General features: G+C 41.2%; 3 protein-coding genes across 5 annotated transcripts in view; 2 read left to right on the top strand and 1 right to left on the bottom strand.

Moving 5' to 3' along the window:
• ss18l2 (ss18, like 2) overlaps positions 1–5941 on the top strand; it is a 42311-nt gene extending 36370 nt beyond the window's left edge. Inside the window, exons 2-5 of one of the 2 annotated variants that reach the window (XM_079554600.1) lie at positions 5176–5251; positions 5329–5405; positions 5485–5578; positions 5656–5941. In XM_079554600.1, coding sequence (XP_079410726.1) covers positions 5183–5251; positions 5329–5405; positions 5485–5578; positions 5656–5709 — 294 coding nt within the window. In that variant the 5' untranslated portion in view covers positions 5176–5182 and the 3' untranslated portion in view covers positions 5710–5941. Of the gene's footprint in view, positions 1–5111; positions 5252–5328; positions 5406–5484; positions 5579–5655 lie in introns of those variants that run through there. The other variant, XM_079554599.1, reaches the window with a different exon arrangement.
• On the top strand, positions 221–4875 carry lsm14ab (LSM14A mRNA processing body assembly factor b). 2 transcript variants are annotated; one of them, XM_079555605.1, is made up of 10 exons: positions 221–560; positions 932–1095; positions 1183–1321; positions 1456–1653; positions 1774–1854; positions 2444–2620; positions 2696–2843; positions 3062–3088; positions 3353–3593; positions 3659–4875. In XM_079555605.1, the coding sequence occupies exons 1-10, from the start codon at positions 437–439 to the stop codon at positions 3677–3679; spliced, it is 1320 nt and encodes a 439-aa protein (XP_079411731.1). In that variant the 5' UTR covers positions 221–436; the 3' UTR covers positions 3680–4875. The 2 variants fall into 2 exon arrangements, with proteins under 2 accessions (XP_079411731.1, XP_079411730.1); XM_079555604.1 differs by having other exon boundaries at positions 3656–4875.
• On the bottom strand, positions 5914–27619 carry garre1 (granule associated Rac and RHOG effector 1). The gene is given in 15 exon segments (XM_079554588.1): positions 5914–7462; positions 7465–7680; positions 7746–7821; positions 7900–8037; positions 8672–8837; positions 9349–10442; positions 10534–10659; positions 10790–10887; positions 11477–11632; positions 12577–12738; positions 13238–13333; positions 13408–13548; positions 13725–13937; positions 15714–16990; positions 27558–27619. Coding segments are annotated over 14 exon segments (3339 nt in total). The 5' UTR covers positions 16215–16990; positions 27558–27619; the 3' UTR covers positions 5914–7306.
• Between the last annotated feature and the right edge of the window lie 142 nt (positions 27620–27761).

Raw genomic sequence — 27761 nt, 5'->3', positions numbered from 1 at the left:
GTGCAATAGAATAAACGATGCCTTTAAGTTGAAATAAATAGAAAACTGCACAACAAATATATGTCACACAGAGAGAGGAGTATGATAGAATTTTTTAATTTATTATAAAAATAAAGGATGATGAAGATGTCCTTTTAATGTTTTAAATGATGGATGTAATGTGGTTGGTTGAGAAAGAAAGAAAAAGGAAACTTGAAAACTGCTTTGTCTCCTCCTCCCAGCATGCTTTGCGGCAGTCTGAGTGAGAAATGAAAACGGCCATGTCGTGGTAGAAATCAGTTTATCTGAGCGACGTCAACCAACCCGCAGCTACGTTGTGTTCTCGTGTAATGTGGTTAGCTTTGGATGTCTTAATAACCACGGCTTTGATTGCAGTTCGACAACACGATAGGATTTTTTAATTGTTTCTTTGTGTGTGTGTTTGGAGAGACTCAACATGAGTGGAGGAGGGACGCCTTACATTGGCAGCAAAATTAGCCTTATTTCCAAGGCCGGGATTCGCTATGAAGGCATTTTGTACACCATTGATACCGAAAACTCGACTGTGGCTCTTGCTAAAGGTAAGATGAGTAAAATGAAGTTATCGAATTGAGTTAATGGTGAGACTTGTAAATGAAATACTTAAAAAGGGTTCATTAACTTGTTAGCCGCTAAAGCTAATTGGTTGAGTTGTCTGTTCTTTGTTTACGTTTTGTAAATTGGACGATTGGGTTGTTTACAGAATCGGAAACGATTATCCACATGTAACATGCAAGTCATTTTATTAAGTCCGATCCTATATAGATTTTGATAAAGATAAAACACAACAAAGCAAACCTAGTGTGAGCTCATCAGATCACCTGTGGAATTAATCTTTGCTCATGAAGTCACTGCTCGGAAAAAAAATGAATAACTTGAGCATTAAGTTCAATTTGTTTTGATGTCTTTCCAGTCAAGTCGTTTGGGACTGAAGACCGGCCCACTGATAGACCTATCCCCCCTCGAGATGAGGTGTTTGAGTACATCATCTTCAGAGGCAGTGACATAAAGGATCTGACTGTGTGTGAGGCACCCAAACCCACTACCTCCCCTCCACATGACCCTGCCATTGTTCAAGTATGCTCCTATATTTACTTCGTGATTGTTGCCAAGAGTCCCAAAAATGTGCATTATGTTTTTCAAACCTTTTATTTTTTTTATTAGTCTTCACTTGGACCTTCTCTTGGTGACACTGCAGCGCCATCCTTTCAATCTGCGGCTCCCTACGCACCATTTAGCAGTGCACCTGTTGCAACTTTTGGCCAGTTTGGCGTTGCCCATCAATTTGGATCAGCTGCAGCAGGTAAATCATTTCAGCAATGTGTCCGAATTTCTATTGTGACTTTAACTTTAATAATCAAATGTAGATCTCTATTTTTGTAACTTTCTAAAAATGTTGAGCGCCCCATAACATGTATATGTTTTATGTCAAATCAGGTCAAACAAGTGCACAACTGGGTATTTTAACTGCAAGTCCAGCTCAGGAACCAGTGAAACCGCCTCAGATGGCAGCCTCTGCTCCACCTGTGCCAGTAGGACGAAGGACTCAGGCTGTGACATTAGTGCCCAAGGCTCCCACTTCGTCCTCCGCTAATGGTGGCCAGAAGCCACCAGGCCTTTCAGAACCAAGAAGACGTAAGAAGGAATATCATGACACAATCATGAGTTAACACATGGCTGCTTCATATATGAACAGCACTTCAAAATATGAGTGATATGTGATAGTACAATGCATGTTCTGTTTCTTTTCCTCAGCTTTGGAAGTTCAGAAATTGCCGGAGACACAAAATGACCTTGTCACTCCTGAAAGCCAGGATGCCAATAAGCGTCAAACTTGTAAGTTTTGTATGTGCTATATGGTGTTTCTATTAGGCGGCATATCACTATTTAATGTACACTGTATATTAAAGCCTTAAAGCTACCCTCGCCTACGCCATTTTGCCGGACTGGCATGGTTGCATTCCCACATTGCATCACCACCTTCGCAAACCATGAGCTAACTTTGTACCCCCTCACCACACCCCCACCTGCCACCACACCATGTAAGCTCAGCACTGTAAACTTGGTTCTAAATGCCAAAAAAGACTCGCATGAAAGTTGCAGTTTAGAAAATGAGAAGTCTCAGAATGTTTACTTTGCTACATATCTTATTTATGTTAATAAATGTGTGTTTCACACAAGATTGAGATTTCCGTATCTCATTGAACGCAATCGGAGCAGCGTGTGGTCTATAATGAGGAGGGGCGTGGGTAAGGGGGGAAAGCCAGGTGAGGGGAAGATGAGAAAGGGGCAGAGCAGTGTTCACTACTCCACCAAAAGAAAACAAAAGACATGGCTGAGGGTAGCTTTAAATTACAAATGTAAGAAAATTAACTCAGCAAATCAGATTTCTTAGAAAGTGGATTTTTTGTTGTTGTTGTTTTAGCTTCTGGACATGCTGTACGCCATGGTCGTGGAAAAGGAAACCGCAGCAGAGGCAGAGTAAATGTGCGTATAGATGGTGTTATGAAGTTTGAAGAGGATTTCGACTTTGAAAGTGCCAATGCTCAATTTCACAAAGATGATATTGATAAGGAATTGCAAGACAAGCTTAAACTCAAAGGTAAGTAATCGCCAGACGGGCCATAGAATTCCTGTTCATATGTTCTGATATCAACCATATGCACTTAAACCGCAGATGACAAACCTGTAGTTAATGGAGAGGAGTCTGCTGAGTCTGAACCTGCACCTACTGAGGCGGCAGCTGAGGAGGAGACTGCAGCTAACGCATGTTACTATGACAAGTCCAAGTCCTTCTTTGACAATCTCTCCTCTGATGGCTTGAGGTATTTACTTATATTTCCTAGGCATTAGTTGTATTTATTGCATAAATATGACCTGATTTAATATTTATGCAATAAATATGCAATGAACCATCAAGTATGTACTATTGTGCAATTTTTCATATTGCTAGAATTTCCTTTGCAACTGAATTTACCTTTTTTTTTATATTCATATGTAATTCTATTACGGTAACTACATTGTATGATTTGATCTCTTACAGAAAAACGGGTGAAAGAGGATTTACAAAGTAAGTTTTTTTTTTTTTTGTGTGTTTCATGTTGAAGGAGATGGCATGGGTATAGAAAAGTGAAATACTATATATTATAATGGCAAAGTAAATCAAAGCTTACATTTTTGCAGTGGTTGTATTTTTGTAATTACTATAGTGGTACATTTCAGCCACTTTTGATTTGTTTCTGTGGGGCCTCCTTTAACATGAAATATTTTCATTTATTTTTGCTCGTTTATATAAAGAATTATATTGAGACGTTGTTGTTGGTTGTTTTGCTAGTGTCAGGGACCGAAGGCCAAACTGGGCAGAGGAGAGACGCATGAACTCTGAGACCTTTGGTATTCCTTTGAGGTACAGGGGACGCGGCGGCTTTCGTGGCAGGGGAGGTTTTGTGCCTCGAGGGGGGCGAGGGCATCCCTCTAGTCGAGGCTTTTTTGGGCCTCCTCGCGGTGCCCCACCTGGGTTCAGAGGAGGATACAGAGGAGGACGAGGACGTGATTTCTCAGATTTTGAATACAGGGTAAGTGAGCTATTCTTGATTATGGTGTTTTGGTTATTCTGAAAGTGTCACTTTTCTTCCAGAAGGATAACAAAGTTGCTGCATAATTCTTCCAACAATCAAGAGAACCCTTCATGACCCTTCAATTTTTTTCTTTCTTTTTCTTTTTTGGAAACTTGAACTACTCACAGAAGAGCCAATTGTAAAGACTGAATCTTGAGAGATGTTTAGGATCAGTTGGTGTTTTCTTTACAGAGGTTATATCGTAAACAATGCTAAAATCACTTTGTTACTGTGAGAAGATCACAAGATGTGAGAAGATCACAAGATGTGATCAGTAGCTCAATTTTATTCCCCCCCTGGAAATCAGTGTCTAAATGTCAAATTAACAAACCTTTGGGATTTCTGAATGTATATGTTGCTCAATTGTGAGTATCACTCTCCGATTTCTAATTTTAAAGATGGGCATAATGTTTTTTATCCCTTGAACTTTTGTAATGAAATGTTTGTCAACCATGTTCATACTCTTGTGAGCGTGTCAAGTGTTTTGTCACGCTTACAGCATTAGAGCTTTATTTTGTCTGTTGCATTTTTAACATCATATGGTAATGTAGCAATATCAATCGAGGGATATTGTGAAGTCTAGCCTACATTTTGATTAAACCATTCTGTTACTTCTATTTTGACAAACAACGCACCTAAATTGACTCTTTAAGTGGACGTTCACGTCTGAATGCTGAACAAAAAAAGTTATGGCAAAGTGTAAAGGTGTGAATGGTCAAGACAGATTGATGGAATATTTTATATCTTTGGCTACAAAACAAGTCAATGCCAGCTACCCTTCATGTGAGCCTTATTTTTATTTTTCATTTCTTTGATTTACTTGACTTGTAGTTTACCAAAATGGGCAAAATTAACAACACACAAATGGTGTAATTCTTGATGTTTAATAGTTCACCGATGTGAGCCTTGTTCAGGATAGACTATTTTACTTAATCTTTTTTTTATGGCGTTGCCTTAGTTGAACAAGAACTGAATTAAACAATGTCACTATTTTGACTGCAATGGCTTTGGTGGTGCCTTGTCATTGCTTTACACCTTTTCTTTACTCGATATAAATTTCGGCTAAACTTGACAGCACTTTCCACATTAGTTGGCCATTCTTACTTTGAGTTGCTGTGAAAGCTGAAGTTGACCGCTGTCCTTGCAGACATAATAAAATTGTATGTTTTTAGCAATTTCCAGTGGGGCCAAAATTGCTGGTTTCCTGTTATTACTGACATTTTCATGTTTGTTACCCCTTCACTGGCTTGAGTACCAGATTAAGTTTTTTACATAAAGTTCTAAAATATTGGCTTCTGTGTTTCTTTTGTGGAATGTTTTTTTTTGGTCCTTAAATGTGGACTTTGGTTAAGTCAAAGTGAAGCATTGTGTGTTCCTTGGGTTAGTTAGGGATCGCTGCCCTTCAGTATCCACAAGATGGCGCTGGTGCCTCCATATTCCTGTATCCGCCACAGTGGCAGACTCCGGTAGGTGGCGCTAGATCCCAGACCCCTCGGTTATCTTCATGCTCAATCGAAGCAAAAGAAGTCGTGTAGAAAATCGTCAAAATGTCTATCGTGTTCGTGCCGAAGAAACTACGAGGGAAGGCGAAAATTAGCCAAGAAACAATACAGCAAGTAGGTTGTTTTTGTGAAGTGTATGGTGGGTGATGGTGAATTTCAGATTGGGTGATTAACGCGGTTTTGTGCTTTAGCTTCTAGATGAGAACGACCAGCTAGTGAGATGTATCACAGAGTACATGCAGAAAGGAAGAGCTGTGGAGTGTGTCCAGTAAGTCATTGCACGTTTTATCTAAGAAATCAAATGTGTGCTCATTTCTGGTGTTGATTTGTCGTCTGTTTTACCTCAGGTATCAACAGATCTTACACAGGAACATTGTGTATTTAGCAACAATAGCAGATGCAAGTTCCGACACAACGCCTCCGACTTCGTCGTTTTCAAAGGTAAAATCCGGTAGATGTTTTATGAGGCCTATGTGTGTAATACATGTTTACTTTGAGCTGGTTTGTTACTGTTTCAGGAATCCTGCGATGAAATCACTTCCACACCAACAGCAAATAATCAGGACACGTGATCGGAGCGTCATCGGCTGGTTCTGTTGTTAAACTGATAATCATGCATTTTTGTCCAAATAACAATGTAACACATTCTTAATTGCTAATAAATTGTATTTATTTTTTGCATTGCTGGTACACTTGTAAAGATTCAGTTGCCAGCTCAAGAGAACAACAAGCAACACAAGCCAAGCAGTTCCCCTTCATATCTTCATCAGGGCAACTTGTTTTTTTTGTTTTTTTTTTACTGTTGAAGCAGCTAGTAAACCATTTGACACAGCTGAGAAGCTAACTGTTACCGACCCGTGGTCTGTAATGTGTTTGAAAGGCTGCAACAGTTTGGGAATAACACGGACAAAAGCAACAAACCCTATCTTGATTGTGCAAAGCACATTAACTATAAAAAAGATATATATATGTATATACAGCAAACAATTCTCTGTAAACATGTGTTAACATAGTTTTCTAAAAACATGGTGTCTTCTCATAAATACAGGCAACATTGGCATCTGCAAACATCACAATAGATAACATTCTGGGTGCTTAAATTCAACCCATTGCCATATAGAAACCAAAGAAAAGGGATCCAAAACACCCTCATCACACTATGTTGTAGTGTTTAGCATGGCATATTTGGTAACTTTTATATAAGATGGTATATTTCAACGCTTATGAAAATGTGCTTTTCACATATTGGGAGGTGAAAATGTTTTATGTATTATGCCTACAAGAATAACATACAGTAATGGTTTAACATGTAAGAAAATACAAAAATAAGATTAATACTGTCAATTATACAAGAAAATATTGTATTCAAAACATCTATGGGAGTTAGTGTTAATCTCAATCAACTACCGACTGTAGAAACAAACCAAGTTGTGGCAAGTCTCCCTATGCTTTCGTCCACTAAGGCTTGCAACGTCACTCTTTCGTCTCTTCAGCACCAGTCATGTTTGCAACAACGCTTTGGTTGGAAAAAATATTCTGCAAGTGCTATTCATACCTACTTGGCACACAATTACTGCTATAAGTCTGGTTAACTGTTGAAAAAGTAGTGTTATTTCTCTCAAATTACTCCACTGCAGCGACTTACTATAATATGCTGAGCCTGCTCAAAGCTTTTTTTAAAAGAAAGAACTAAATATTTATATGTCATTTTAGTATTATACAAGCTATGAAACAGTACATGCTAGCTGTAGCCTGGGTCCTCTTTGTGAGATTTGGCAGTTACAGCTATGTTGACACAGTATATAATGGGCCCAAAAGTATTCCTTCCCCTCTTCAATCCATTCGGTGCAAATTTAGCTGCAGAAGGTGCAAGTCTCCAGCTCTTGTCTGATGACATGAGCTAATCTGCTCAACAGACAGAGAAATGACCATTTGCCTCACTACTGCTAAATATAATTAAAATATGGCAGTTCAAGAAATGTAGGTGAAAGTTTTAATGCATCGGTTTGGTATGGACAATACAGCCAGTCTGCATCATTTTACTTGCAAGTTTCAAATTTTGGGTATGGGCAATCAAGTGCACTCCGACAAGGATGTGGCTCACAGATTATCAGAGCTCCAGGCTCTCTCCAGGTCTCCACTCCAGACTACTTCGTCAGTAAGACTGCTTTAGTACTGGTGGAGGTAAGAAGGCCTTTGCTCATGTTTGAGGGGAAAGGATTTAAAGCCCTTGGTCATGTGTTTTTGTTGCTGTTGTTGCTGTTGTTGTTGCTGTTGTTGTTGCTGTTGTTGCTGCTGCTGCTGCTGCTGCTGCTGCTGCTGCTGCTGGTGAAGGGGAAACCAGAAGAGATGCCCGTGGCAGAGGAGCAATCACTGGCAGTGGACCAAACAGGCGACTGAAGCATCTGCATCGAATCACTCCACTGTGATGACGGCGGGATGTTCATCTGGTACAAGGAAGAGCTGGGATTGGGCATGGTGTTAGTATGAGTGTTGGAGTGTTGCCAAGGTGCTTTGGGGGGCCAGGTTTTAGTTTTGCTGTCCTGTAAATGGAATGAGGATGAAATCAAAACTGTGAATAGATTTTCATCCAAAAAGGGAAATATACCTGGTTATCATCCCCAATGTGGTGAAGCGGTGGCGACGGCAACGTGCACACTTCCGAATCACCACAGCTATGTTTTCTGGAGACAAACGGTTTGCTTTGAGTAAGATTTCAGAGTGAAGGTAGTTTCATTTTAGGTCTCTTAAATAAAACACACCTTCTCTGCTTAACTGCAGCCACAAGGTCTGGGCCAGAAAACATAGAGAACAGACTGTCCCCATTGGCTGAGGATGTCTCATCACTGGAGCTGGCAGAATCTCCTTGATTGGTTGACCAACTGCTGTTTACAGTGTCTCTGCAGAAAGAGAAAAAAAATATGGTCTGGATTCTGGAACAGGGAAACAAGGGGTATCGATACAAACATGGCAGTAGGTTGCTTATTTTTCCAGGGAATTGTACTTTTTGCCACAGAACACCAGAATATGTATTATTACTATTTCCGTACTTTGCTGAAATGAGACAGTAGTGAAACAATGCTTGTAATATTTTTAAGATAATTGTGAGGTTGGGGGGACAATTTGTCTAAACTGATTTTAAAAGGACAATCGATCAGACTGTCCTGAGTAAGGGGACAGATGATAAAGAAATAACACAGTTAAAGCTTCAGTACCTCATTGATTACCATGTGGGGGCAAATATGTAATCAAGTACAAGGTATTGTAAAAGCAGCCATTTGAGTATAAAAGTAGACAGAAGCATGCATGAGCGCCCTATATAAGTTGAGAGCATTTATCATTTAACCATGACAGACAGCACACGGTTTTAGACCTTAAAAGTGCTAATCACACAAGCTTAACCAACATCACAAAACATGGACTGGTAACAGTAGACAATGGTCTTAGAATATCAGCAGGAAAAACAAGTGTTGTTTAGTTCCACTGTAATTGCACGGCATAACCCACATTCATGGGTCATACACAGGTACATACCCTTCGTTGTAGTATTCTGGGTGTGACCAGGTCCTGTGCTGTTCATCAGTCATTGGCCAATTACTGCGACTGTTGCTGGGGCGACGAATGTGCTGCACTTGCCTTTTCTGCTGCATGGCCTGACTGACACCAGCCACATAACGTGCAAACTCAGGATCAGAGCCAACTGTGCAGACAAAGACAACAAAGGCCATTATGAGTTTTTGGTTCTGTCAGCTTTTCTGTTTATATATTCCTGGGGCTCAGTCTTTTGAGCAAAGTACATTATTCAGTAAAGTAAATAACGAGTGAACAGAACACAGTAATAATTAATGATCATTAAAAGATCTGAACGTTATTCCTAATAATCCATTACAGGACACACAAACACTATCAGCATGGGATATTTATAAAATGGGAGATATGACAGCATTAATAAGTCACATAGGAAAAATAGGTTGAGATTGAAAAAAAATAAAAAGCCAAATTTCATTTTGAGACAGAAATCTTTTTATATATATATATATATATAAAAATCACTCCCTAATGTTCTCAAAGACATTTTTGTCTCTTTATTTTCTCTTTTTACTGATGGAGAATTGGAAATATTGTGAATACTATGGCACATGTGAATTGCACCGTCATTGAAAATTATTAAACCATATAGAATTTAAAACAGAAAAACATTCATCACTCACCTGCCGGGTCAAAAGGTAGAGTGTCGCCCAAGACGCCAAACACTCCATCACCTTGGTCCCTATTGGGCCAAGTGTTGTTGCGGGGCCCTTGAGGCTTTTGACCCAACATCTCGTTCATCACACTGTCCATATATGTGCTGACCAGGCCCAAACTGTACAAGTCTGAGCTAAGGTCTGGCAGTCCATGAGAGCCCCATTGCCCAATGGGGCCCAGAGGCGAGAGTCCTCCGGGGGGGCCCTGTGTTGGAGGCTGCTGCCCAGAAGTGCCCATCCACTTGTTTGCCACTCTCTGCTGAGCTAGGGGCTGAGGTGGAGTTTGTTGAGGAGGATGTGGAGATGCAGGCTGCTGTTGGCTGATGGGCTGCAGGAGGTGCTGGTAGTATGGCAGTGTCTGGGAAGAAGTCTGTTGAGGGCCGGGAGCCTGTTGCTGCTGTTGCGTTTGTGAAGGAACCGGCTGTGCTTGGGCCTGTGGCTGCTGTTTCTGGATTGGTGTTGGAGGCCCGCCCTGTGGCTGTGACTGAGACAGGCTCTGCGTAGGTTGGAGAGCGCTGTGAGGGACAGAGTGAGATGTTGATGGAGCTCCACTGGGGGGCTTTAGCTCAGCTGGGTTTGCAGAGGCCACAGAGTTTCTTCTTTTCACTAGGGGTGAGGCCTGCTGGGATTTGCCCATATTAAATCCTGAGAGAAAGTCAATGACATCCTGCATCTCTTGGTCAGTGGGCAGATTCATTCCCTGGTCGTCAGCCACAGATCCATTGGCCAGCTGGATTTGTGTGGGGTCTGGGGCACAGGGCAGGCTCCCCATCGGCAGGATACTCTGCAGCCTTCCATCAGTGTTGCCCAAACTCTTTGTCTTATCTTCAGAACTACTATGCGTTAGCAGGCTGCGAGAAGGGGTATTAGGAATGGAGTAACTCCCTCCACTACTCGAGCTAGAAGACACCTTTTTGGTGAATTTTGATGTCAGCTTGGAGATTGTTTTTGGCAGTCCACTGCAGGTCTTGGAGCTTGTACCCGGGGGCAGTTCTGTTTGACTGCTATAGTCCGGACTCTCACGCTGCAGCTGAATCTGGATAGTCGGCAGTGCTTGCTCTCTTGATTGGGGGAAAAATAAATGTCATTTACCAGCAACCACATGGCATCATGGTTTAATATTTTGCAAGGTAAAAAAGGCCTAAAACATACTTTCTCTCCTTCCACCTGTTGATGTCAAACACTGCAGTGTACAGAACATCCACAAGACCAAGAGTTTTCTCTGGATCCAAACTCCGTTGAAGCAAGGACATGGTAGCTGGGTCCTCCTTGAGGCACCTTCATATATTCACAAGCAATGATAAATGTGACTGTAACATTGAATAGTTGCAAAAACAACAGACGCGCCCTGGATTTCTCTTTCCTTCATTATATATATAAACTACCATTTGAATAATATACAACTTACCATGTAGAGGGTACTTGCACAAACACCTTTGATCCCTCCAAAGTGATCTGGGGGGCATACGCTTCTTTATTCTCAATCTGGGCCGTGTCCACAACCACCTGTGAGATTCACAAATCCATGTTAATCTACATTTATAGCATTTCCTTTGGGATTAATAACGTTTCAACTCATCTCATTAGGCTAATATGCGTCCATTATATACTGCTTTATATTTAGATTTAGTTTTCAGAGCGAAAACAGAATATGTGAACATATTAACTTAAAAGCGTCTGTAAGGCCCTCGAACAGCCTGTGACAAGACACTTGCTAGTTTGTTGGTGGCTGGCACCATAATTTAGTGGTTCCACTATTCAGATGGTTCACAAACAGTGAGAGTAGGAGTGAGAACGAATTTCCTGAAGTGCAGGAAGTTACACCATTGTTATGATAAAAAAAAAAAAGTCAAACGCTGTATCCTTGGAAAATATGCGGCACTGGAAGCCAATGCAACAAAGTGAAAGAAGTGTCAAAACTTTTACTTTTACGGCAGTCTTTATCAGTGGTGCACTGTACCCTACTAACAACACAGATTATAGACATCATAGGAATTTTGAGACAGACTCAATCAGTTTCCAACACAGCTTAAGTACAAACATATCTGTAACACAAAGAAAACACATGGGTACAAGTGTGGATGAAACAACTCACCAGACCGGCTTGGGCAAAGAGAAGCTGGACAGCTGTCTTACAAGCACCTCTCCAACTAGATGGGCAGACTTGATTAAGGACTTCTGTGACAGGAGACTCGCAAGGAGTCACTCCATTTTGGCCCAACACATCCTTTATGAGCTGCAGCATCGTATGCTAAAAGAAGAAATAATTCAAACTCAGTTACTACACACATTCTGATGGCAGAGACTTTCGGTTAGACCAGTGTTTTGGTTCTGAAGTGATACAAAAACAGCATGTGAGCCAGTAATTATTAGATATATTTTAGGTTTTTAGTTACCTTTGATGGCTCTGTTTGCAAAAGATTGAAAAACGGGCAATGACATGTAGGAGCTAAACCTAAAATCTTAAATGACGTGTGCAACTGGCATCAGTTTGAACAAATCAAACTGAACTGAACAGGAATTGACCAGTGAAGAGGATCCGTGTAGACTTACTTGCTCACAATGCAGCGCAAACATCACATCATGATTCATGATGTGCTGTGCTCATAAGCATCGGCAGTAATAAATATAATGGTGTGTCACCATTATAATTATTGAGTGAAATTGCGAGTTTTCAATTATGTTGATGTGAACAGAAAAATGGCATTGTTCCTTTTAAGTAACATTGATATTATCTGTGTAAAATTCTTCAGTGGCATCTATAGCCATTTTAAATTCTGAAATATACACAGAATAAATACTGAAATTAACAAATGCAAATATGGCTTTTGTTAGAATATAGCTCTATTCACTGTATAGGTTTTTCCTTTTATTGCTGAAACTTGACACCATTTCCAGCTGACTCTGAGAGGTGACATGCTGCAAACAAGCATGTGTGAACTCAGCATCCTCAACAAAGATGTGCTTTGTGCAGAGCATTCGCAGTGCTGTAATAATCCTAAGTATTTATTTACTGACAAAGTGTGTGCATCATTCTGCACCTATGGCGTCAATACGTCAATACATTCAAGCCACAAGGTGACATTATGATAGAGGTGGCGACTCTGTGGCTTATATAGCGACCCTCTCTCTCCCTCTCTACCTACTTTGTTCACAGGCAGAAGCTACAGATAAGTCGGGCAAATAAATACACACCATTTTAAGTTTAAGGTTTTCAGCTGAAGACTCATTAAAAGAAACTCCTTTGAGGAAGTGTGAGCCAATCTGCACTGGGATAGTTGGGAGCTCACACTGGATTGGCTGGGAGTTGTTCTGTATCCTGCCCGCCTGCTGGGCCTCCGCGTCACTACAACAGCCCTGTTCACAAAGATCAAAACAAACATAAGATTCAAGACAAAGCAGCCCAGTAAGTGCACGTTTACTTTGCTTCTCTTTCTTCCTCAACCAATAATTGACAAGAATGTTTTGTGACTAGCTCTCAAAACCTTCCACACATCCTGGTTTAGTCACAGCAACATGAACAAACAACTTGCAGTGCTGAGAACATCATTCTGGGTTTAATCAATGAAAATGTTTACTTCATATAAGGATGAACAAGAAGAAGGTACATGAGCTTTGGCTGTAGTGTAAGCAGTAGACTGTTCAATCTATCCCACATACATTTATTAAATAAAAGGAAATTTGATTGACCAATTCAACTTGTATTATTGTGTACAGCGGGCAACAACACACAGAGAAGTCAGAATATACAGCCTGAGTATCACACATGATCTTGTCTCAGTAAAGGAAACACTATAACTTGTTTACAGCTGTAGAAAATATCATCCAAACCGAGTGGCTAAGAGAATGAACATACCTGCAAGGCCGTTTCAATAGACTTGGGGCTGAGTTGAAAGCCTGCCTTCAAAGCATACTCACTATGTCCCAGGCTTTCTAGTGCTGCCTTATAGGCCTGAAATCATAAGAAAAAGACTAGATAGTACAGTAAACAGTAATGGATAAGTTGGTCTTGGAGGGTTTCTATACCTGCAAAGCATTGTCAATCTTCATGTTGAGCTCCTTAAGTTGGTGCTCAGGAATAGTGGTGGTGTTAGAGCAAAACAGTTGCTGAACCTGGATGCCTGCCAGGCAGCCGTCTCGGCCTCTCTCTCTTAGCCTCGCTGTGGCCTAAGAACATAACAGATCAAAATGTTTACGCAACAATATTGTATTTACAAGTTATAATCACAGTTATAGTAAATTATAACACATTTAATCCCACACTATGATCTAAACCCTATGTCCACATGTTGCAGAGTGAAACATATGTGGCACCCACCACCTATCCACTGTTACATCCATACCTCAGAAGCACCTCGCCATGTACGAGAGGCTTCATCAAGCTCTGTAAGAGGTGCACGGTCAGAGCTTTGGGAGCGGATATTGGCACAACGCTCCTGGGCCTGGGCCAGAGCTTCTGCCAAACATGACTGGGCCACAGGCTGGACCTTCTGTAAAGCCTGGGAAAGAAACTGAAAATGGACCTGCATCACTGTGAGGAAGCACCGCCCCAGCACCTACAAAAACACAAACACAAAATTACACATTTAGAGAACACAACTAAAAGGCACTTAGACAAGCCCTGGTACCAGGCGATATAACATAAAATCTAATCATGATCTGACCTAGCGACAAATTCAATAAGTGATATTGTTGCTCAGTGCCTGTCAAACCAAGTGAGCGACAGGCAGGTTTAACAAATCACCGTAAAGTTTGAACCATAAGAAGTAGTACTCACTTGCAGGCAAAGAGTCATGAGAAAATATAGGCTAGCAGAAAATAGCAACGTTCTTATGTCAGATCATATATAGTTTTTATCTACGGAAATTAATGTTTTTGTTTTCTTTATAAAGTCTTGAATGAATGAAAATGGCCTCCACTTACAGCACAGTAACAGGACACCACTACGTCCACTATTAAACAAGGGTTCTTTTTCAGGTAGCAGCTGTAGTATTTTTTCCAGCCATTTGCACAAACTGAAGAATGTGGCTTTCAACAGTTAAAATAAACTTTGAATACGCGTACATGTAGTCATGATGATGATCAGAAGGAGGGCATCTAAGTAAGAGATGCTCATAATAAGGTGTTTATTATGGGCAGAAGCAGTCGGAATATTCCAGATAATTTCCTTATTTTTGATCAATTTGGAACATTCTATTAGATGAAACTGCGCTCAATGACATTGCAGAAGTCTATGATGTGACAGCTGGTATGAAGAAATACATCTGGTTAATGTAGACCAAATAACAGGTATCGTTCAGACAGAAACCGTCTAACTGGTGACCTCTGTACAGAAAAAAACACTGCAAACACTGCCCTGGGCTAATACCTTTACTGAAGGGACTATATATATATAGCAAGTGGCTGTCAACTTCTGCGTCTCTTTTGTGTCTTTCATACTGCAGTTCATGCACAAATTTGATCTCATAACTAAACTGCATGAGTGAAAACAAAGATTTTTTAATAAGTAAAGAAAAAAGTTGCCGGTGACTAAATAAAGCCTTTAAATTTAAACATTTAAAATGGACTCAAATGGAATCAACTTTCTTCCTTTATCAGGTCCAAAGCGCTTTACAGTAAGGAACCACTCTCATTCATTCTCTCATTCATACACCAGTGTGCGCAGACACTGGAGGCAAGTAGGGTGAAGTGTCTTGCCCAAGGACACAATGACAGTGTGCATTTGTGGGAGCTGGGATTCGAAACCCACAACCTTCCGATCACGAGACGACCCGCTCGACCACCTGCACCACCGTCGCCCAGGGTGATTTCGGTGATTGCTGTTCACACACATTCATGTAACCAATACAATACATGTCATTTGGACATGTGCAAACAGGTTTACCCAGACTGACATTGATGCTCAGTATTTACCATATTTTTTATGTCAGAATGAGAGCAGTGGACCGTGTGAGGTATGTTGAATGAACAATGACTTTCTATCTCACTTGATCAGAAATTGTTCACACATTACACTCAGATCCTGACACAGGCTTAACACAGAGCGTGAGAATGCTGCTCGAGCCGGGACTCTGAATAATGGAAGCGGGTTTGTGACAGCGCAGCAGTAAGAATGTTAGCACTGGAGCTAGAAGTCACGTCATACAAATGAATATGATAAAGAGATGTGAGACAATCCCTTGTGAGGTGTCCCTAGACACTTGAACAAGCTACTTAATTAAATGTGAGCCAAGATTCCGTTTTTTTCTCTGGACTGTCAGCCTAAAGAAATTGGTTAAATACGTGTTTAGAAATATCAGTGACTGAAGTCCTGGGAGAATGCACAAACTCACCTCCACGTCCTGCAAACTGAAGTCATTCTGGTCTTTGAAGTTGGCAGCCCCAGCGCTCAGCTCCATAAGCATTTTGGCGATCTCTGGTTTTATTGCAGCAGTCAGCCTGCTGGCCGCCTCCATGACGTGTTCCTGCACGTCCTTCAGTTGCATAGCTGCTTTGGAATAATGAGAGTTCCTGAACACACTGCTAAACAGGTCTGTGAGAAAGGCGCTGGCCCGGCAGAACACATTGAGAGCATCCAAGTATTTAGAGATGCCTTGTTGAATATCAGCAACAGCAGTGGTAGCATTGGAAGAAGGTGGGTGGCAGCTGCCAGGCCCCACCCCAGTTCCCATGGTTGAAGAGGCCGAGCAAGTGGAGGCGAGGGAGGCGCTCAGGGTCCGGCTCAGTTCAGGCATCTGGTACTGCTGGTGCTGCTGCACTTTCTGCTTGGACCCGCCGAGCAAAAAGCGTCGCTTGTAGTCCATTTTATTTTCCTGCGCACTACAACAATACATAAGTGGTGCAACAGCACCGGAAGCTTCTGTTTTTAGTCTTTATGCAAATACTATCCTTTTACAAAACCTCAATCCAAAAGTTGTGAACCTCTTCAAGTTATGTAAAAAGAAATTCAGAGGACTCCACCTGCCAGAGGCGCATCTCAGAAAGTGAGAGAGGAGTCAATCAAAAGTCTTCTGAACAGCACTGCTGCAGATGTATCAGGCCCAGACTCAAAATCAGAAATGTTTCTCTGTTCCCAGCTTCCAACAGAAGAATCATAGTATTAGAGCTATGGTCAACCTCTCATGTTTAATTAGGAGTCTGTGACAATATAGCCACAACTTTTAAAGTGCATTACTTTTCTTTCAGGAGAGGGGAAAATGCCTTCATATAGTATTTTAAGTATACAAATAACATTATGTGTATGAAATATATCACCTATCACTAAGAACACTAGTTAATCTTGAAAGCTGGAAGATTACATGAAAGTTTGGAAAGAGTATATGCTGGAGCTATAGAGATGTAGGAGCTCTTTCATGTCCTCACTAATAGACAAACTGTGGAGGCAAATAACAGACAAATCCAAACAGTCTTCAAATCTCTTCAGTGCAGGACTCTGGTGATGGCTCTATCCGTTCAAATCTTCTGTAGCTTCCCGGTTTCTCCCGTTTGCTGGCTGAGGTAGATATTACTTATTTTGGAAACAATTGTGCCTCCAGATCTCGCTGTTGGCTGCGAATGCAGACTGAAAGACGAAAGCACAAATGTATCTGTAAGGCCTCTTGGTCATTTCCTGTTGGACAAAAAGGCAGAGACAGAAAAGACAAGGTTATAATAATAAACATGTCATCCTCAATTTAAACAGGCACACAATCCTCTGCCAAAGCAACAAGGCCAACCACCACTGAACTGCTACTTACTTAACAAGTTTGTTCTGCTTCATTTAAGTGACACGTTACAAATTTGCATCTGCAATTGGATCAATTCAGTACCAAACTTATGGGTGTAAATGATTCGCTGTGAGCAGGCTAGGATTGGCTGGCTGGCCTATCGAATCCGCAGGTTGACCAGAGGGATTGGACTGACATCCCTAATTCACACACTGCAAGCAATAAAGTTTGGGACAACATTACCATGGAAATCTACCATGTTTCAGCAAACATGTCAACAGACCGACGGACATTAGTGAAAAACTATTCATTGAAAAGTAGGGAAGAGAGCCACGGGACATCTCCGTCAGCTGCCAGGTCACTAATGTGAAGGATAACTTCAGCATTTGATATTTTAAAATGTTTATTCATTTGTGGTGTGCACCAGCAATCCCAAGCAGATACGTTTTTAGAGAAAATCCAATACTGAATAAAGTACAAATTTGGTGTGAACTAGGATTCATTCAAGGCTCTGTGAGCTTCATTTATTTTTTTCTAAAAGGTGAATGTGACTAAAGACCGTAATAGGCACCAATTACCAATCGCCAATAAACGAGTGGCATAGAGAAATCAACACATCAGCTCATTTGCTGAGTCAGCTTTTTCAGATGAGAATAAGGCCAGAGGCACACTTGTTTAAGAGTGCTTCAGACGATACAGGAATGTTAACCTCCTAGCCTTCAAAGTGAGGCCATGGGCACGGTGTCCATGTGCTATGACCCAAAATACTGAAGAACAACAGAGTATTTACCACTCGCACTGTGGCGTCTTATCACCATGAAAACAAAGCATGGGAAGGCTGTGGGCCGTAGATGAACACTGTGGGATAATGATTACTAATACCGCCTTGAGGGAATTGACGACATAATTTAGCATGCCACAAACAAGAGGCCACATGGCAACTAAAAAACAAGTATAAATATAAGTAGCCAAGAGAGGCTAATTAATAGTAGTCAAGAGTCAGTGCAATGAACTACTCACATCCAGTATAAACAGTTTATATACTGTTAGAAATGAAGGGTTTTTCTTTAGCCTGCCCTGCATGCTATGTAAAAAAGACATTTCAGTGATGTTGTTTTACCATTAAAGTGAGGTTCGAATGTGAACATTACTGAACACTGACGATTGCCTCACGGTCTCTGAAATCATCTCTAGCGCCGTCTGCTTCAGCTGAGGCATTATCGGAATGAGGCCATTGTTGGAGGACACTGAATGATCTGTTGGTGTTAACATTATACTTCACAATACTTTCATTCTGATCCTGAGCAGTACACGCATCGGCCTTCTCCAATTGGCCTTTTCAGAGATGATAATATCTAAAATGATCATTCTGACAGTGATTAGTTTCGAGATTATTTTAGAACAAGGTGGACATTTTAGACTGGCCACTGTACATTGCTTTGATCTTTTTACACCAGTAGATGGCAGAAGTAACACCAGTTTAACCCCTCACTCCCCCTACAGACTGCACCCACCTGGCAAGCAAGATATTTTCAAAAAACATTCAGCCGTGTTTCCAGTTAAATATTCAATCTGAAAACAACAATTGGCTTGCAAGTCAACAGTGTTCATTAAGTTTTGTTTCCCACATCTTTTGAGCGACTCATAAGCAGCCTGTGCAGCCGCAGTCATGACGTTTTGAGCTGCTGTAGTCTAGACAATCTATAAAAGGTGAAAATACAAAGACAGCAAATCAGTAAGAAGCCTGAGAGCCAACAAAAACTGGTCACTTGGCTCTACTTCTGCAGGAAAAAGATAGCACATAGCTGGCATCCGTAATCTGGGAATAAAACAAGGGTGGGGCTGGCATTTCATTTACAAACTGTAGTTAACTGTTAACTAACTACATAAGATTACTCTGCAAGTAATAGAAAATTGATCGAATCCTGGTTAAATCCATGATCCATATCAATTATCATCACAATGCTTTATTATTTCCGGATCTGCAACCTGTGGCAGTAACAGCTCCTTGTTCAGAGCGGACGTTGCCGGAATACAATGACTATAATTAAAAACACTATAACATGAAATAGTACTGGAGAGTGAAGTATTAATTTATTTTTATTAGTTAAAGATAATTTCGAAGCGTCTCGTGAACCATATTAGAAAAAGGCAAATTCATTTGTTTTTTAATGAGTTGAAAGTGATTTACGTTGCCATTTCACCCAGCTCTATAAGGAAGTATAAAGTACCATTGAAATGCCTTTTCATACTTCTCCAAAATAGACTATGTGAGTAATTATTACTGATAGGAAGATCAACTTCATGTCTGTTGTGGCACTAGAAATCCCAGAGACTGGCCCAGTGAGGTAGGCATGGGCATTAATATTAATGAGGGAGCTCCATTGGCTGCCAGCCGCCTGTATTAGAAATTGCACCCAAACAAACACATGTGAGAGCAGAGTCCCTCCGGATGCACTGGCCCTGTGCCAGCTTCCTCTACTGTCCCTCCTCCAACACAGGCAGCTCTGGGCTAATGTTAGGTCTGCTTCCTCACTCACTGTACATGTCAGCTGCTCTGATTCAACAAGATGGGTTCTTAGATTTCCTGGAGCAAGCTCCCTGTCGCCAGTAACAAAAACGGAAGGCCAACTATGCTTGTGGCTGTGTAGTAAACCATAAAGCCAAGTGTGATGCGCCCGTCTGTGAACAACGCTGCAAACAGAATCTTCATAGACGAAATGACAAGGCTGACCAACACTAGCAGGTACAGTCCAAATCAAAAGTTTAAGACCAGAAAATTGAAAAATTCATATTTTGCACGGTTGGATCTTATCAATGTTCCAAGTGGAACTTCAATATCCATTCAAGAAGAAATGAGAGTGAGACAAAAACAAATTAAAATAGTAAAGCTTTGATTGAAAACAACAGTTAAACTGAAATAGGCTGTTTATGCAGCTGATCAAATGTCTAGGACCACATGCCTTTAAAAGGCCAAATCTATGCAAAAATTTGGATTCGGTGTCATTTGATGATCCTGATGGTTTCCAACGTTACTTGCATCACAAGCAGATTCACCAGAGACGTTTTTTACACTTCAGGTGGTGTAGGGGCATTAAATTTTCGTTGAAATGTAAAGTGCAATATAAATAAAATGTATTGTTATTATTATTAAATGGCCGATGGCTCCGTGCAGATGTTACCGAGACTGAAGCCCTCGTCTGTGGGAACCACTGGTTATTGGGCTGCAGTCGGCTCCAGTAACGGCCTTCATTTGGGTTGAGGATCGTCCAGTGTCTTAACAGAAAGCCAATCGGATCCTCTGGCTCAGTGCTGGTGACGTTGTTTTGGGTCTTCCACTTGTCTTTTTTTTACTATGACCCTCAGGGTAAATTGAAAATGGCTGTCTTGCTGCGTCCCACCTCAGCGATGGCGCGCTACGAGAGGCCCTGCTTATGCAGCTCAACAACCCGACTGGAGGGCAAAAAGAAAGCACAGGCCTTTATGCTATAAATCAGCTTTTGATAAAAGATAAATATAATAAAATAAATGTGGTCAACACAATGCTGCTGTAGGCTACACAAACAAACAAAGGCGAGTAGCATAAGGTTTCAAGTTTCAATCCGATTAAACATGAAGGACGCAAGCCATCGGCGATTAGGATGAGACTGAATGACCGTCCCATGACTGGATTTGCTCACCTCACATTATTGTAGGTAAGAAAATAAATATCTGCTCTACAAGCACAGGCACAAAAAAGTTTCTACCACATATCATTTTGTCCAAGTTGTGGTGATGGTTTAGCCGCCTTTATATTCTTTGGTTATATTCTTTTAGTCATGTTTAACTTAAGTGCTGATTATTTTAATTAATAAATAGTGTAAGTGTAATTATTAAAGAACAGGCCACCGTTTTTCCATACTGAGATATGTTCTTACCTGAGCTTAGACGAGTATCCAAGTATAGTTACATAAAATGAAACATGTCGATTTTCTAAGCGGATAAAAAGGGGTACTATATTGTAAGGCGTAATAACACGTTAGGAGCACTTTGGCTTCCACACAGTAATATCTTCTTTACTGCACAGGCGTCAAAGTTAGTCCATTTAGAAAATCGACATGTTTAATTTAGCTATACTCGTCTAAGCTCAGGTAGGAACATATCTCAGTATGGAAAAACGGTGGCCTAAACTGGTTAGGGCGAAAATGTAGACTTAAGTATTCAGAATAGGTTTGGACTAGTTTAATGTTGATGCATTGCACGCAGACTTTTTTTATGACATCGTGGATGGAGTATTTGGCAGGAAGCTAAATTAGTCAACTCTTTCAGTTTCAATTTGTTAGCTGGACTTTCGCCCGTCAACATACTGCGCATGTGCAACAACAGATCACCAAACAATTACTTTCAGTGTGCGTATAGCAATGGTTCTTCAGGTGGCGCTTAAGGTCATCTGCATTTTTTTTTTATCCTGTTTAGACAGAATTTAGTTCAATTTAGTTCAATTTCAGTCATTTATACTTATAGACTTTTTATTACTGATGTGAACTTGATCTTAGCCCTGTGCTTCTTGGTGGAGGGGTGGGGGGCTCAGGTGGGGGCCTTTCCAGTCGCAACCAGACATTACTGACTGGAGCGGGGAAGAACCATTAAAGTGTCCAGGCTCAAACAGATGACAATCTTCTGATTCTCAGACTAATGCTCAGAGATCTCCAACTGACTCCCTGATATTGGTATAAAACACACTTCTGTTTATACTCCAGGCATCTATGACCTGAACCTATTCACAATGGTACTTTTCCAAAGTAGTGCATTTCCGACCAGGACCAGCAGGTCTAACAGACCAACAGCACAGCTGCTGGCAGTGCTGACAGCCCCTTATCTGAGCACCACTGTGGGAGCCACAGGTCTTTGACGCTGAAGCCACAGTCCTGGACCAGTATTAGCCCTCTCATGAAGTCTATTTCAGCCTCCATGGGCAAAACAGCTGCCATACACTCTACAGCCCACTGTTTTTAGACACTCTGAGGAGTTCAGCTCAAAGAGGGGAATAACTTGCTACATCTGTTGCCAATGAAGCACAGGAATGCCTTCCTTGGAAGAGTCTTAATGTGAGCTCAAACAAGCATCAGGAAACGGGTTACAAAGCAACCACAATGTCAGCTTATTTCCAAAAATATATCAGAGGTAAACGTTACAAAAAAAGAGTAAAATAGTGGGATTATTGGAGAGCCAGAGTATTGAAGCCCTGACTGTGTTAAGCCTTAAGCAGCAGTATCAGGTCGAGAGGGTCAGCCCAAATGATGGGACAAGTGTCGTGAGCAACTGTGTGACAGGAGCTGAGCCAGGCTGTGCTCACTCAGCACAAGGAGAGCATTGTGCAGGGCCCACACTGCTCATACCAGCAGCAGGGGGAAAAACACACTGCACACATGCAGCTGCAAGACTCTGGGAAAGGAAGACAGAATAGAACTTTGGCTCTGAACCACTTTATTGTATGTCATCATCAATATTCAGTATTAGGTTATTATGTACGTATGTGTATGTATGTGTTTCGCCAGAAACATTGGTACATTGCATTGTTCATAGATTTCTTTTAAACTAACCACAAGGATGATGATTTAAGGTCATCACTAATGTTTACATTTGCTTTGTCCTGATGATGGTTTTATTAAAATAGATATCAAGAACTGTGTCATAACTTTCAAAGTCAAAATATGAAGAAAAGAAAATGTGTAACCTCTCCGCAAGTCACATGAAGCAACAACATGTCACTGTCAAGAAGGTTCACGGTTTATGTCATGGGCACAAGTACACAGATGGACGGAACACTAGAACTTTTGTGCCCCAGTATGCTCTGCTCTCCAGTAGCTACTGGGTTGAAGCACAAACATATAAAAAACTAGCCTCAAACAAACATAATTTGTTCTCCATCTTTGAAACAGACATACATCAGCCTAAAACAAATGGCATTGGTGAACGGTTTAGCAGGATGGACTCAGGTACAGTGGCAGAAACACAGAGCAGGTGCTTAGTTGACATAATCCAATCAGAGCTTTTGCACAAAGCATACAGGCCTTTCAGTATTAGACTGTCAGCAAACATACTGAGCAGCTCGGTACAGTCGAGTACAATAGTGTTCAGTGCCCAACCACTGGGTATGAACAAGAGAAAGCTGTGAAGAAAGGCTTTGATGTCAGCTCCATTCATGAAATAATTATATTTTTAAATACAGTAAATGGGCCTTCCACCATCACCAGAGGGTCACTCCATGTCAAATCAACAAATCCTACCTGACCATCTTGGATTTTCTCCAGATTAACCCTGACTGTTGATGATATACCCAATAGTGAGTGTGTAATGTCTGGAGTTGGTATATAGTGTGTGAAATAATTAGGTTTGACAAATAGTGGGAGTCTACGGCCATAATCATAGCTTCTGTAAAATGCACAAGCTCTAATTCCTAAACTGCTTGTCAAGATGAATTAAACTTTCAAGTTTTCTACTATACATTGTGAAGTAAAAAGCACGGGATAGTATTGTACAGTCATGGCCTGCCAATTGCCAAATACTGAAAATATGAAATTCCGTCTGGGCGGTAGCGCAGCGGTTAGCGCTCGTGCTTCACAGCAAGAAGGTCCAGGTTCTTTCCGTGTGGAGTTTGCCAGTTCTCCCCGTGTCTACGTGTACTCCGGGTACTCTGGTTGCCCCTGCCACTAAAAAACATGTACAATAGGCCAGGATGAATGATGTGTGTGCGTGAATGCATGGTGGTCGTCAGAGGGACCGTTGGCGCAGATGTGTGCAGTCTCGTCAGCGTCTGTCAGTCTCCCCCAGGGGAAACTGAACACCACCGAGTATGGAGAGAATGTAAAGCGCTTTGTGACTTTGTCTATGAATATAAATAAAGTTCTTCTTCCATACTTCAAACCTACGACATAAAAAATTCAAGCAGGAGTACCATATCACTGACCGGGCCTCACAAGATGAAAGTGTTTTTAATTTTTATTTGTTTTATTACCTATTAAACTTTGGAGATCTCCAAAGCAAAAAGCAACTTACATGTACATCTATGTGAATTTAAGTTGCTTTTTCAGAGTTGTATGACAACATCTAGTCTTGTGAAGATGTAAAGATGTTCTTCGATCAGATGTTGTGTTAAACTTAGCCTTCCAGAGACGCCCTCCCTCTTCCTGCCCACCCTCTCGTCCAAACTCACCTGGCTGGCCCACTCGCGTCCCGAGATCTGAGTGGCAGGTGAGTATAGGGTGGGTCACATAAGGTAGTACAGTTTACTCAAATCCACAGGGTGAGACACTGGAAACATGACTTTTTACTGTAAGGAGGTACAAAGTGAGAAAAAATATGCATGTGTGTCTTTTTATACAGTGTATGCAAACATCTGGTTCTCACTATCGGACTTTGAACCAAATCAAAGAACATTGAAACAATCCAGGTGCATGTCAATTAAATAATCTGCCACTGACATCAAAGTATCAGGCCCGTTTTCAGTGAGTAATTCAAGTATGTATATAAAAATAAATGTAAATCCTAAAACTATTGAGCATGGAGTCAGTATGTTAGTATGTCTAGTAAAATATGTTCAAAGAATATTATGCATTATCACAGTATCGGATCGTATAGAATTATGATGTACCCAGAGGTTCCTTTCCCAATCCTACTAGCAATACGGATATACCTGTATACGGGTCCTCTTCCCCTGGCTGTGATTAGTTTGGGCTGGACATTTATTGAACTTTATAAACTTTCACTTATTGTATTGAGCAATGTGCTTCTGATTTCAGCCAAAATGTATGGTTCCACAAAAGGGAAATGCACTCGTGCAGTGCAGCGGGAACATGTAACTGAAGGGCAAATAGCTGACCACGAACTTAAGCTAAACTGGTTTCCCTGGAGACAGGGCCCAGAGTTCCCAAGCTTTTGGTTTTATTGCTCATCCACAAGCCCACTCACTGGAACTGCATAACTTCATGGTCCCACATTATGTAAAACTTATTTTTTGTAGCTTTGAACAATGCTAGAACATCCTATAATGTTGTTCTATCCATTCTAAACTCAGTCTTTATAGGGTATACGCGTTCTCTTTATTCTAAATAGAGCCCTTAACTTGTACTGAGTGGCACTGGCAATCAATCAATCAATCATTTATTATTACAAGCCTTAATGCTTTAAAAAAGCTTTTTAATTTATTTGGGTTGTGGCTTGTCACCCTAGGATAATGGAGGCCCCGACACCATACCAGTTGAGAACTTACTGCTTTGTGAAATAAACTGCTCAGGTTTTCTCCAGCCTTGTCAACAGTTACACAATTATTCCAACACAAAGCATTCACTAAAGGGGTGCTAATAATTGCACCTTTTTTTTTTTACATTTCAGTTCTAAGTTTAATCAGTTAAATGGAAAAGACATTTGTGACCATTTTCATTTGTCTTATTTACCAAAGGTGCAAATATTTGTTGAGGGAATTATTAGATTATTTACACACACAAGAGTAGTATGTACTTACAGCTTTACAGATAAGTCAGTTGGGGATAGAGTCGGCTTGCTTGAGAAATTGCAGAAATTCCTAGTCCTAATAATACCATGGCCTGTGTTAAACCCATCCCCCAGCACAAATTCTTCTGCGATGCCCATGTGTATGATCCAAAAGAGAGGAGAAGGGGAAACACTAGAAAGCTCTTTTGTTGAAAGGAAGTATCAGTCAGGTCTGTGCAGGCTCAAGGCGGCGCTCCACCCAAAGGAAGGACAAACAGACATCTTGTGACTGTAACTTGACTTCCTCACACACCAGATCATGTGTTGACAAAAACTGACAAAATCCACTATTAACTGTGGAGAAACAGCTGATGAACACAAGACAGTTAAACTGGAGCATTTTCAGAGCACAACGTGGCTCCTTTCATTGCTCACAACACGGCTGTAGATTAGGTCATAGTGGGTTGTCAGATTAAAGTGGGTAGTGGAATTCATTAGTGTGTCCTACAAAATGACTGCAAAAAATACTGTAAGTAATAAGTAAAGACAAGTCAACACATATTTGGCAACAAAACGTAATGTTATTAAAACACTATTCCTGCAAAACACCAGACAATACACACTGTCATTGCCATTGTGTAGTTACACAAAGGTCCATGTTGAACATGAGCCTGGTGGCCTGACTGGCTTCCACAACAGTAAACACAGAGAACCTAACGTGAAAAGAAAACTCCGGCTAATCTGTGGATGCCAATGTCAGGGGACAGAAGCGGAGCAACGCAATATCACTAAAAAAAACATTTAATGTTGTTGGCACCTCAGACAAACGTGTTGCAAACAGGAGTGTAAATCGCTTTCACTGGAACTGGACATTATTTCTTTGAAATGCGGCTGAGAGATAAGATTACAACACCTCTATCTATAGTCGGAAATTGACGTAGCTCTGTTATTAAACATCACTCCTATTCTGGTGCCATTACCCAGAAATGCAACAGACATTCTGCGCAAACATATTTTATGAGTCGTAAAGTTTTGTATTAAAAGTAAGACATGGACTTGCACAGTCAAAAATGGGATCACTATTTGGCACGAATGTGTCGTGAGAGAATCCCTGCAAGCGCAGAGGCCGGTTTCACCGAAACTCCCCTACACGACATGGGGGAGAGAGAGAAAAATCACACCCACAGCTAATAAGACTTTTATGCAAATTTCACAAATAGTCTACGTAGTCTTTAAAGCTTGAAATGTGCGGAAAAACGTACAAATATACAAGCAACCCCAGACATTTGGAGACTATTTGTGATCCTTAGGTTATTGACGTTACAAGTACCAGCTTGGATTCAGATTGTCAGACATATTTGTCAGGTTTGTTGTGGTTATTTTAACACACTGTGCCACTATGTGCGGAACCAGCAACCTGCCCGATGCATCGGACATACAGTCACTCCAGGTCAGTGCAGCTAACGCCTAACTAATGTTAAAGCCCATTAACCTCTTTTCACAGACACCTGCTGTTAAATCCTAGCGGAAATATTAAGCACCAACACACAACAAGTACTGTCATTAGATTTGGAAAAACGGGAACGTCCGCCCTAGACTTTGAGACACGGGTAGTCATTTTCCAACAGCTAAGTTAAATATGACGCGATCAGCAAATTCCCGACTGAGGAACAAACACAAGTCTCACCGCATTGGTGCTCCCATATTCATAGGCTATACATGCGTAAATACACCAGTGGCTCCGGTGAAGGATGCATCTGTCCGTCCTGTTTTCGCTGATGTACAAGCTACAGGCTACAGAGCTACTACCAATGCTAACGCTAGCTCCTCTGCTAGCTCTCTGCGACACGGCTGTTAACGCTGCAAGAGCCCAACCAAACGTAGGCGGCCCACTGGCAACTAACAGCAGATCCACAGCCGTGACCACCGCCTTACCAATTACTAAAGTAACAAAACAGTACATTAAACCACGTTTAAGTTAAAAGGAACATCGCTTACCAGCTCTAGGCATCCACCCTCTTGACAGCGTATCCCCGTCGCTGACCACTGTCAAGATGGCGTCGTTGGAAGAAGACACACATCCGGCTGACCCTTCGAAGTAAACAGCGGAACACGGGTAAGTAAAAATAAATACATCCATGTAAAAAAAAAAAAATGTCGACAGGCTGGATGTATTGCAGCAAAGTAGGGTTGATTAAACCT

This window comes from Gobius niger (genome assembly GCF_951799975.1).
Source record: "Gobius niger genome assembly, chromosome: 4".
Taxonomy (NCBI): domain Eukaryota; kingdom Metazoa; phylum Chordata; class Actinopteri; order Gobiiformes; family Gobiidae; genus Gobius; species Gobius niger.
This window is presented reverse-complemented; position numbering and strand designations above follow the sequence as displayed.